The 13,492-nt window shown below is 36.4% G+C and overlaps 1 protein-coding gene across 1 annotated transcript in view; it reads right to left on the reverse strand.

Annotated features, from left to right (window-relative positions):
• Positions 1–13,492, reverse strand: part of ANO5 (anoctamin 5) — a 93,350-nt gene that overhangs the window by 21,485 nt on the left and 58,373 nt on the right. The window contains exons 10-13 of the mRNA XM_046685487.1: positions 6,056–6,190; positions 5,603–5,708; positions 5,447–5,507; positions 911–1,062 (exon numbers count right to left, since the gene is read on the reverse strand). Coding sequence (XP_046541443.1) covers positions 911–1,062; positions 5,447–5,507; positions 5,603–5,708; positions 6,056–6,190 — 454 coding nt within the window. The remainder of the gene's footprint in view (positions 1–910; positions 1,063–5,446; positions 5,508–5,602; positions 5,709–6,055; positions 6,191–13,492) is intronic.

Below are 13,492 nucleotides of genomic sequence, written 5' to 3' on the forward strand. Positions count from 1 at the left end.
TCATTTCCTGAATTTTTTGTAATGTTTCCATGCAATTTAGTAAAGGCTTAGTAATGTCTAAAGTGTGAACAGAATTTTGAGTATCACACCTCAAGAATGTGTCCTGAACAGAGTCGGGAATTCTACTGCAGAACCTGTTAGAAACATATTCTACCCTCCCTTTAGTAGCATCGGTAACACAGTGATGTCAGGTTACGGAGAGGGAGGGGCTCTAAGAATACGTGGCCAAGAGTCTGGTCTTTGAAGGCAAAGTACCTTCTATTTTCACATAAAAAATTGAAGTCCAAGAAGTCAAATTGCTCAGTCAACAATACACAGCTAGTTTGCCAGTTAAGGATCTCAGAATCTGAACTACCCCCCACCCCATACACCAGTGCAATGATCTTCCCTTTATAATCAATTAAAAAGCATTAGGTGAATAAAATTTGATCTAATGAAGCAATCACTCATAAGCCCACTATCTTAATACAATGTTATTTAAATTTTTGCATATTAACTTAGTATCATTTCCATATGCACATTTATAAATAAAACCCACAGTACATATACTAGTCTCGATTTTCTTTTTATTTCACTTAGTATTAAAACTAAGTATTTCATAATATGATGTCTTGGATTTGCTTCAAAATAGTCTAGTGGCAGAGAGGAATAGGTGTATAAATGTAACAAGACTGTCCAAGAATTAGTATTAATTTAAGATGGCTGAGGGGTCCATCCTGGGGTTCATTTTACTTTTCTATCTACTTCTGTATGCATTTGAAACATCTATTAGAAACAAGTAAAGAAGTTTTTATGATTTACAGTTGGAGAATATATTAAAGGCAAATTAAAATACACATTATTATTTGAGAGGCACCCTACAGCAGTGTGTCCACTGAGACATGCTGCCCATTTCTGTTTCCTAATCTACCTTAGTCACTGGATTCATTTTCCTGTGTGTGCACATCGCTTCAAATTCCGGTCTCAGCTGAAGCTGCTGCTGCTCCTCTTCGAAGTCCACCAGGTCCCACTCATACTCTAGTCGCGCTTGTCGCTGTTTCCAAAACTCCAAAAACAATGTGACTACAAGCAAAGAAATGTATAAAAACAACTATAATCAAGAGACAGAGAAATAAAGTGACTAAGAAAATAACTGGGTTTTCCTCTACTTTTAAAAATCATTTGGCTGCATGATTGTTCTGTCACTATTAAGTTGGACGATAAAATTATAAAATGATTAATGTTGGCATAATACATGTAATAATGTTGAAATAACTCATATATAGAAATTCAAGTTATGAGGTCGGCTCTGTGGCATAGTGGTTAAGTTCATGCCCTCCTCTTTGGCAGCCCAGAGTTTGTAGGTTCGGATCTCGGGCGTAGACCTACGTACAATTCATCAAGTGATGTTGTGGTGGTGTTTCACATACAAAATAGAGGAAGATGGAACCAGATGTTAGCTCAGGGCCAATCTTCCTCACCAAAAAGAGGAAGCTAACAGATGTTTCCTCACCGCAAAAAAGAAAAATTCAAGTTGATTTCTTAGACAGTAGTCCATGCAAAGAAAAAAATGTTCAGGCACATTGCTGTCTCTCTTCATTCAGATAATGTGAAGTAACATTTAAACTTAACTTTTTACTAACATCTAGAATTTGTTTGTATGCTGTTTATTGAAATCATTCACAACTGTACCACTTTCTTAGGCTTAGGGAAATTTAAAGAAAACATAAGAGCCATTCCACAGCACAATCTCTCTCTCTCTCTCTCTCTCTATATATATATTTGTATGTACACACAAATATATATTATATATTACATACAATTTTAACAAACTTTCATTTGAAGAGTAATATATTTCCAGAAAAGTATATCAAACATAATTGCACAATTGAAAGAATTTTCACAAAATAAACACGTTCATGTAATAAACATCAGCATCAAAAAATAGAACACCACCAGCACCCCCAGAAACCCTCCCTTATGTCTCTTCTGAACCAGAAATTTAACTAGTCTCCTAGCTTCTAATATTATAGGATAGTTTTGCCTGTTTTTGAACTTTACATAAATGACAGGTTTTATGTCAAGTTTTGTTTCAGTTCAAGTTTGTTTGTAAACTGAATCCATGCTGCTGTGTAAAGCAAAAGTTCATTTCTTTTCATTGGTGTATAGTATTCCATTGTATCACTAAATGACAATCTCGTCTGTCTATTCTTGGGTTCATGGGTTAAAGACTTGAGTGTAAGACCTGAAACCATAAATCTCCTAAAAGAAAACAGAGTGGGTAAGCTCTTTGACATCAGACTTGGCAATCATTAGCTGGATTTGACATAAAAGCTAAGGCAACAACAGAAATGTAAACAAGTGGGCTACATCAAACTAAAAATCTTCTGCACAGCAAAGAAAACCATAAACAAAATGAAAAGGCAACCTACAGAATGAGGGAAAATATTTGCAAATCATATTTTTGATAAGAGGTTAATATCCAAAATATATAAAGAACTCATACAACTCAATAGCAAAAAAACAATAGGATTAAAATATGGGCACAGGATCTATTAGACATTTTTCCAAAGAAGACATACAAATGGCCAACAGGTACACAAAAAGGAGCTCAACATCACTAAGCATCAGGAAAATGAAAATCAAAAACACACCTGTAGAATGGCTATCATCCAGAGGACAAGTGTTGGCGAGGATGTAGCGAAAAGGGAACCCTTGTCCACTGTTGGTGGGAATGTAAATTGGTACAGCCATTATGGAAAATGGTATGGAGGTGCCTCCAAAAATTAAAAGCAGAAATACCATATGATCCAGCAATTTCACTTCTAGGTATTTATCCAAAGAAAACAAAATCACTACCCTGAAGCGATATCTGCTCTGCTTCCTTGCAGTGTTATTTACAATAGCCAAACCATGGAAACAACTTAAGTGTCCATCGACGGATGAATGAGTATAGAAAATGTAGCATATATATACAATGGAATATTATTCAGGCAACAAAAAAGACAAGGAAATCTTGCCATTTGCGACAACATGGATGGACCTTGAGGGTATTACATTAAGTGAAATACGTCAAACAAAGAAAGACAAATACTGTATGACCTCATTCATATGTGGAATCTAAAGAAAATCATTGAAACAGAGTACAGATTGGTGGTTGCCAGAGGAAAGGGGTGGTGGGTGGGGGAAATGGGTGAAAGTGGTCAAAAGGTACAAACTTCTAGTTATGAGACTAAGTTGTGGGGATGTATGCACAGCATGGTGACTACAGTTAAAAATACTGTGTTGCATATTTGAAAGTTCCTAAAAGAGTGGATTTAAAATGTTCTTACCACAAGAAAAGAAATTTGTAACTCTGTGAGGTAATGGATGTTAACTAAACTTATTGTGTTATCATTTTGCAATACATACACATATCAAAACATTATGTTGTACACCTTAAACTAATTCAGTGTTATATGTCAAATATATCTCAGTAAAACTGAGGGGATAAAAGTGGAAGTGACCTAAATGTCCAATAGAGAACTGGGTGGATAAAGTGTGATAAATTCATAAAAGGCAATCATATTCCATTAAAATACACACACACACCCATCCACATATTATTGTTATGGAAGGAGTCTCATCACTCGTTGTTGAAGAAAAAGTAGGCTTAAAACTATGCATATTTTTATACCATTTATGTAAAATTATATGAACACATGTGCCCACACATATAGAGTAAAAGATTCTGAAAAATCGTTGCCAAAATAATGATTCTATTTCTAGTAATTTTAACATTATTTTCTTCCTGCGTCTACACACTGCTTGAAGTTCCTAGGATGGGTATGTATTTTTATTACAAATAAACCAAAAAGTTAAAAAAAAAAAAAAGTATCTCCTACCATCCACTACAAAGCGTGCTACGCATCATTTTTAGGTCTCGACCCCTTGGATTAGTGTTGTTTCTTTAAGGTGGAATACTTTTCCTTCACACCTAGTCCGCCAACTCACCCTTTGATTCAGCTTAATTGGTTATTAGTTGTTGTACTAAAACAAACATCCTTGAAGTTCTTTCCATAGAATTTGGCCAAGACCCTCAAAAACCAAAGCTAAATCAATTCGCTGCTATGATCAACTTTTCCGAAAGAGTGATGGCAGCGCCCTTCAGAATCCTTACAGTCATGCTAGGTGTTCCATATACAGCTGCTCCTCCATCTTGCTGGAAGGTAAGTTAGTGTTGGTGCACAGTCTCTCCCAGTGAAAACAGCTGAAAACTATTACATTTGTCGTAATTTGTGTGCCTATCACTCACTTCTGATTCCAAGTAATGGTACAGGCAGGATTTGGCAGCACGTGATGAAGAGATGGCCCTACACTAACGTACCAAACTCAGGGTTGCTGGAGAAGTGTTAGTAAGCTTTCTCTGTCCTCTGTTCTCCCTTTGAATCTGGGCTGCTCTCTTCAGGCCACAGCCAAGCAGAAGTGAGAGAAACTCATAAAGCCCTCTGCTTCACACACACTCACAACTTTTGGTGCCTTTTTGCCTTGATCAAGATGCCCTTGCTCCCTTGCCCAGTTTTTAAATGCATATATTTGTGTTTGTTAAAGACTTTTTTTTTTAATTGGAAAGAAAAAAAGTCTATTTTTTCCCAGAGTCCCCTAGATTTTGAGACATATTTTAGAAGTCTTCAGACTTCCTCTTGCTGAGTTATTCTTACAGAAAATATTTTCTTCACTGATGGTAGGAACAACTTCATGACACTTCTATTTCCTGTGTGAAAGGAGAAAGACAAACTACGGGGACATTTCCAAAATTAAGGGGAATTCCACTTTATATGGAAGATTTTCAACAAATGGAACTGGAACCTGAAACTAGAATTAGACACTGAGAATTCAGACTCAAACATTGATTTTTATCCCTCAGCAGTTTTTGATTCTTGTTTCAGTTTGTATCTGTGACTCAACATTTTGCAGCTACAAAATATTTATCTTTATTCTCTCCTGAATTAAGTACTTATTGAGTTTTTACCACAGTGCTGAATACACGTAAAGTTTCAAAAATTATATTTCTCTTGGGGCCAGCCCAGTGGCATAGCAGTTAAGTTTGCATGCTCCGCTTTGGTGGCCCGGGGTCCGTGTGTTCAGATCCCAGGCGTGGACCTATGCACCGCTCCTCCAGCCATGCTGTGGCAGGTGTCCCACATATAAAGTAGATGAAGATGGGAACAGATGTTAGGTCAGGGCTAATCTTCCTCAAAAAAAAATTATATTGTCTCTCAGAGAAATGAACAGATGATCAATAGAGACCATTTTTGGACCAAGGACTAAAGACCACTGATGTGGACTCCATCAGTGTATCAATGCCAGCAAAGACACAAAGATCTAAAATTACCTTTGGTACATAAGGTATGCCATCTGTACATGTTATACGGATGGGTCATATAACATAACGTTGAGAAAGTTTTTTACATGACTATTTACTCACCCCAAATTCCCATGAATATTGCAAAGAACACTGTTGACTCGTTATCAAATAAATGGGAAACCTTTAAAAACAACATCACAAAGAGTACTTAGTATCAGATGCAATACAAAGGAGGGAAATTGCAAGTCTTTTCAACATATCACAATACATCCTTACCTGTGAGGCCAAACACGTAGTATTTAGTCTCCAGTAATCACACACGAAGTCACAGAGTGGGCACATGATAATCTGGCCTCCAATCAGAGGGTCACAGATTTCAGTGCTGCAGACGGAACAGCAAAGTCATTTTAAAAATGATGCGTGTTTGAGAGTTCTTATCAGAACAACTGTTTACACAGCTTCTCACATATGGCAGAGGGGGCAACGAAACAGCCATTTCTGTAGTAGGTCAAGCCATGCTCTGAAGAACAAAATCTTTAGAGCTGATCATTAAGAACAGATTTTCCACAAAGCACCAGATGAGGGGTAGCTGCTATGTTTGGGTCTTTTGCGGAAAAACGAATTATATGCTACCATGAGGAAACATTCTGAAACAAATGCTGGGAAATAACAGTTCCATTAGCATAAGATCACGACACTTTCTCTACACAGGAGACTCAGCTCACTTACCTGCTTGATGTATCGCTCATTGATAACAAGCCGTAAATAAAACAAGCTAAGCCGACTACAGCGGCAAAGGTCAGCATTTCTGTGTAAAATCCAAGAAAAACAAAATAGATGCCAAATTTTTCTCCGAAATAATTCCTGTGAAAGAGGGTGAAAATAGAATCAGAGGTTGGAAGAAGGATGCAGCCCAGGGAGGCTTGGTCTTGCATTCAGACAGGCCTGTGTTCTAATTTTGGCTCCACCGCTTTCTAGCCCTGTAATTTGGTCAAGCTGCTAAGCTCTCTAAACTTCACTTTCTACATCATAAAATGCAGGATGACGCTTCTCCACAGCATTGGTGGAAGGATTAAAAGAGAGAACGCATATAAGTAGGAAGCCAACTGAGCGGAAGTTAAGTTTTAATTTTGAAATAATAAGGTAATTTGAAAACTCCTAAAGAGTTTAAACGTTTTGAAATAAACTGCAGAAGATTCTCCAGTGTGACTTCTAGCAGTTAGCTTAAATCAAAATGACATTCACAATCTGCACCGACCTTTGCTTTCTCTCTCTTTCTAAAACTGAAGAATGTACTCTGACCACAGCAGGCGAAAGCGAGTGTATGTATAAACTTCTATCTTCCTTCAAGTGTGGCTCTCTGATGGATGCTTACAGAATTGAGATGGGTAGCAAACCAAGGAATGAAAAGTGACAGCTTGATAAAAGTTCCATAGAATATACAGTTCAGCTCTTGCATTACAAAGAGTTGAAAAGTGACAGCATTACTTGGCATAAATGTTCGAATCTCATAAGCAAATTATTTTGTTCTTTTTTTTAAACCGAGTCCCCCTTATGGAATCCCTCAGAGAACCAGAGAATGTCATTTTCTCTACCTCAAAAAACTAGTTTTTTTTTTAAAAAAAAGAATCATGTTCCTCATTCATAAAGAGCTCAGCTCACCAAATCTGTGAAGGCTTTCCACAGTTTCCTATGATCCGATAGATGTGATCTCTCTTGGGTTCACGTAGCATGCTATATGTAAATCTATTAGCATATGGAATGTGCCATAGCATGGCTTAATGAGCGGTGTGTAGGTCCATGCCCGGGATCTGAACCCATGAACCCCAGGCCACCAAAGCGGGGTGCACAAAATTAACCACTACACTACCAGACCGGCTCCTCCCAATGATAAAATTTTAAAATATTTTTCTCATATCCAATATTAATTTTATTGAATCTCCTTTATTCAACATCTCATTCTTCTAATCTTTTCTAGTTAAACAGGCATCTTTCTGCTGGTACCGTCTTTCATTCTTTCCAGTCATAATAAACATTTTTACATTGTTGTTTTCCCTTGTTCTGCTCTTCAAACTACTATAAACCTTGAAACTAAACTATGAGTCCATCATATCCCCTTGCTAATTTGCCACTCACAACTTCCTTTGGTTTTCTCACACATAGGATGAGTGAACTTGCTTTTTTCCTTTTTTTTTTTTTTTTGCTGAGAACTATAGCAATTACTGTAAAAAAAAGTGAACACTGCAATATGGCATAACATCAAAATCTAAAATAAAAGAAAATTATTTGATTTTGTAGAATTTACTATTCACCATATGTATTTCCATTTGATGCTTTAAAAGTTACAGAATCGATAATTTTTGTAAAACATCAATACCACTGCCATAGATTTAACCTAAAAATTCTTCAGAAATTCATACAGAATTGGATATTTTAATAGCCTTACTTTTAAAGAACTACATTTTCTCCCTTTAAAATTTCAAGAATCTTATTTCATAAGAATTAGAAAAGAACAGTCCTCAAGAACTGCAGACTTTTAATTAATATTCAAAAGATTCTCAAGGGGCCGGCCTGGTTGCACAGTGGTTAAGTTCACATGCTCCACTTTGGCGGCCTGGAGTTCACAGGTTTGGATCCTGGGTGCAGACCTACACACCACTCATCAAGCCATGCTGTGGTGGCATCCCACATACAAAACGGAGGAATATGGGCACAGATGTCAGCTCAGAGCGAATCTCTCTCACCACAAAAAAAAAAAGATTCTCAAAAAGAGAAATACTGAGGTAAGCATTTATTTTATAAGGGTTTATAGAAATTATTTTACTAATCGTTGGGTTTAGGGATCTTAACAACACATTAAGAACTAAACCATCTCTTAAGAGGGCAAAAAGTAAGAGACAGGTCCTAGATCTGTATTATGGTAGAAATGTATACGTTATTAAAATAACATTTAAGGTGTTAAATTATCTTATTGTTCGAAACAAAGAAAATGAGAGAAATCTAATAACATGAGACACTCTATAAAGACTGAAATATACGGAGAACCCTTTGTTTTAAGTATTAATATTTTAGAAAAGTGTGCCTTATATTTATACCTGTGGTATTTCTCAACTTGTCCATTTAACTGACCAGACTTTCAACTCAACAGTGGCCCCAGACCGTCTAGCATGGCATTCGGTAGGCAGAAGACATTCGCTAATTCTGGTTGAGACATCTTGTGAGAAGGCACTCATCTAATTTTGTATTCCTAGGACCTAGGACTTAGTCTGAGGCACAGCACATAATCAAAGGAATGATGATAGAACTGAACTGAATACAGGCTTGAGGAATGAATTAAAAAAGGCAAACATTCGGTCTAAAGAGATTCATTTTTATAGTGAATCCACAGACATCTGAGAAACTTAGCTTAGCTATTACAATGTCTTGGCATTTTAATAGCACCATTATCATCACTGTAAATACATTTATTTAAGCTATTTGCTATATAGCAGAACATCAATTTTATTTCTAAGTATCAGGCCACTCAAAATAGGTGCTATCAAAAGAAAAATTATGTGAAGCTCTTGAATTGGAAAGAAAAATTGGGATCAGAGGGCATATAAAATTGAAGACGGATAAACCAATGATTGCAACCTTGGCATTTCCATTTTTCCTGAAAAAATATAATCTATTATGACAAAATGATCAGTGCCCCAAAAAAGGCAGTAAAACTATTTACAAAGATTTGGACACGGAACTTAAGTTTGGCGTAGAGATAACAGAAAATATGTGAAATCTAGGAATTTGAATTCTTATATTCTAAATCTCTTTCTAGGCACCCCAAGACATCCTGCCTTCTTTTCTGTTTTTAATCCTCCATATCCAATCTTCTACTAGGTCCAAGAAATTTTGTCATAAAAACCTTTTTCTAATCCACAGTGCCCTCTCTTTCCTGTCACGAGTGGCTTGGATATGACTTTCAACATCTATTACTGGAAAATTTTAACAGCCTCCTACTTTGCTGACTTCAGTCTTGTATCCTTCTAAACTACCTTCCTTCTTTCCAATAGGGTGAGGTTTCCAAAGCAAAAATTGAACAATGGCCTTTCCCTCCTTCACAGGTTTCATCCTTTCATCTTAGCAGTGTTCTTCATGATTTTGTTCCTGATAAACATTCATCAATCTCACTACTATTACTTCTACATAAAGAACCCCGTGGACAATGCTCTTCCTCAGCCCAGGGCTCTGTACTTATTCTTTCTGCCTGGGATATTCTTACCTAACTTGTTTACCTAGCTACTTATCTCTCAAGACACAGCTCAAGAAGAAGCGTGTGAACCTTTCTCTGAGGTTGTCATACAGGCAGGTGCCTTTCCTCTGTGTGCTGTTCTCTGATGAGTATCACTCTGCTTTAATTATTATGCATTTGTGTATCTTCCTGCAAATACATTCATGTCAGGAAACCACGTTCTGATTATCTTCTCAGTCCTAGCCTCCTGCCCGATATCTAGTGATGCTTCATAAATGCTCATTAAAGGAATGTGTGCATTGTAATTATATATCTATGGATAGTTTCCTTCTCTTTTAAGGATATTTTTATCAAATATTCCCACAAAACCTTCCTCAAAACCGTAAAAGCAACAAGGAGAGGAAAGAAAACCACACCTGATACAGGCCTTCAGGATCATGACAGAGAACACCATGATCTTCAAATGACCCATAAGTGAAGAAATAAAGCCAATTCCAACACACAACCTGCCACCTGTTGCCACAAACCTGAGGTACAGAGAGCAGCGAGGAAGATGCTTATGGGATTCTAGGCACAAAAGGGAAAGCAGGGTGGAGACATTAGACAAACAGACAAGATCAAGATGACTCCCGGAACTAAAGACTAACTAAATTCCTAATACTGACCACATGTTGGGACCTGGTCATTCATAGCACCAGCTAAAAGGAAGGGGTCTGAAAATGAGCAAGACTGGAAGTGGCAGCCTCAGAAAAGCAATGTTCCTGGGGAAGAATCAGATACAAAGCGTGGTCTTCCTTAAAGGTATGGAAGTAAAGAGAAAGAAGGAAATAAGAGGGATAATTAGGATCCTGTAGAAATGAAGAAATGGCACATGACAACCACACACCATCATCTGCAAAAGAAACTGCATGGAATAGGAAAGAACAAACCAAAGAGGGAACTCTGATGCTAAAAACTCTGTGAAATAACACAACAGAAAAAAGCAGACCATGTCCACACAAAACTACATTTAAAAAACCGAAAATGTGGAGCTAGCCCGGTGGCATAGTAGTTAAGTTCGTGCACTCTGCTTTGGCGGCCCAGGGTTCAAGGGTGTGGATCCCAAGCACAGACTCACACATCGCTCATCAAGCCATGCTGTGGTGGCATCCCATGTACAAAATAGAGAAGTACTGGCACAGATGTTAGCTCAGGGACAATCTTCCTCAAGCAAAAGGAGGAAGATTGGCAACAGATGTTAGCTCAGGGCCAGTTTTCCTCATAAAATAAATAAATGAAACTGAAAGGGTGAAATAAAGGATTTCAGCTAATGAAAATTCTCCCAAAAGAACATGAGAAATACTATAATAAAGCACTACAAATTGAATTAAATGCTCTCAAATAAATAATTGTAAATATAGGAAAACAGCATAAATATAAAAATAAGAAGAGAAGTGGGAAAAACAGGGATAAATTAAAAAAGAAGTGAACTCCCAGAAAAAGAGGAAAAAGAAAAATCATATAAAATCATATCAGAACTGATGCTGAAATTATGAGGTATTCAAGAGAGAAGAATGGGAGAATTAAGTGAAAATCTAATAAAAGACAATAAGAAAAATAGGAAACCTATGAAAAGAATGAAAATCACATAAAGAAGTAAAAAAGAGTCTCAGAGAAGTTGTGTGATAGGAAGATAGACAATAAAAGACCAAACATGCATATGTTTGGTCCAAAGAAAATAATTAAAACACTGGGAAAAACTAATACTTTAAAATTATAACCCAAGAACACTTTCCAGAAAAAAACAAGAACAAAAATAGAAGCTACATACTGAAAGGATCCATGAGGACCAGAGAAAACTGACTTAGAACAATCAATTCCAAGGCATAATCTGTTAAAACAATCAAACTTTAAAACAAACAAACAAGCAAACTCTCAAAGACCTCTAGCAAAATGGTAAGGTAGTATACAAGGGCAAAAGCATTTCCTACACGAGGCATTTTCACAAAGATCAGGAACAAGAAAAGGAGACTCATTATATCCACTATTATCTAACATTGTTCTGAAATTATTAGCCAATGCAACTGCACAAAGGAAAATACTTAGAGATCTAGGAAATAGTAAAGAAAAAAAATATTTCTATTTAAAGATGATGATAACATACCTAGAGAGCCTTAAAGAATCAATGATAAAACTAATTCAATAAAGAATTCATCATGGCACCAGAATATAAAATTAACACACAAAAATCAATAGCATTCAATATATAAATAATAACCAGTTAGAGGATATAATGTAAGAGAATACATAATTTGTAATAGGAACAAAAAATATAAAATACTTGGGATAAAACTTAAGAAAGTTTCATAACCTATACAAAGAAAACTCTACAACACTCTTGAAAAAGCCAAAAGTAGGCTTGAAAAAGACATCTCTTTTCCTTGATTAGAATGTCTTAATATCACTAAAATATCAAGCCTACCTAAGTTATTTTATAAACTTAATGCAACCCCCATAAAAATACCAACAATTTTTGTTGGTAAGGAGCTGAGCAAGTTGACACTGAAGTTTATATGGAAGAATAAACATACAGAACGCACAAGGAAACACTGTAAGAGCTATGATGAGGTATTAGCCCAAGCAGATGTTGAGACATTACAGCAAAGCTGCTCGGAGTAAAACGGCCTGGTACTGATGGATGAATAGGTAGCTAGACCAACAGATTAGAACAGAACATCCAGAAATGAACTCGACTGCATAGCAAAATCTAGTATGTGATGAAGGTAGTACCTCGAATCACTGGGGCAAGAACGAACTTTTGAATAAATGGTGTTGAGACAAATGGATCAAATTAGATCTATTCCTCACAGGATATGCAAGAATAAATTCCAAATGGATCAGGAATCTAAACATAAAAAATGAAACTATGCAAACAGAAGAAAATGTGGGTGAATTCCTCTTTAACTCATGCATATAAAAAGGCATTCTGTCACTAAAAATCCAAAAGCAATCAAAAAAATTGATAAATTTGACTTCATGTAAAAAAAGAGTACTTCTATGTAGCAAAAACCAACCAACCAATGAAACAAACAAAAAACCCCGTAATGAAAGTTGCAATGCAAATAAACTGGAAGAAAATATTAGGAATATATATCACAGATAAAGAGTTATAAATCTTCAGTATATACAGAACTTATAAACATTGAGAAGACAAAAATCCTATAGAAAAATGGACAAAAGATATGAATAGACAATTCATAAAAAAAGATACAAAAATGTCCCTTAACGTACAAAAAGAAGTTCAACTTCATTCGTAAAACGGGAAATGGATATTAAAATATACTAAAATACCATATCTCAACCATCAGCTCGGCAACAATTAGAAAACTTGACAGTGCACTCTGTACTTTCATACAGTGCTGGTGGGAATTCCAAACGGTCCAATCCCAGTGAGGGGGAGTGTGGCAACATTTAACACAACCACACATGCATTTACCCTGTGACCCAACGATCTAAGGTACAGGGATCTAGTCTGAAGATACACTCCCAACAATACAAAAATACACATGCACGTGGTTATTCATTGAAGCATCTTTTAATAAGTATGAAACACTGGAAACTACCTAAATGTCCAAATACATATAATGCCGTACCATAAAGCCATAAAATGGATGAGGAATGCCTCTATGAATGCACGTGGATTGATTTTCAGGATACACTGTTAAGTGAAAATGGCAAAGTTCAAAAGAGTCTATATAGAATGCCACTTTTGTTTAACAATGAAGGAGAAATTTTAGCTAATACATATATCTCCTTCTTTTTATAAAAATAAACACAGGCAAGATAAACCAGCAAACACTGAAGTAGGTTAGTTCTAAGAGATGACTGGAGAAGAGGGCCAGCTGGTGCTGGTGTCTCACAGCGGGCCTGATGGGGCTGGTTCTTCAAGCGCTGGGAGC

Source organism: Equus quagga, chromosome 14 (assembly GCF_021613505.1).
Source record: "Equus quagga isolate Etosha38 chromosome 14, UCLA_HA_Equagga_1.0, whole genome shotgun sequence".
Taxonomy (NCBI): domain Eukaryota; kingdom Metazoa; phylum Chordata; class Mammalia; order Perissodactyla; family Equidae; genus Equus; species Equus quagga.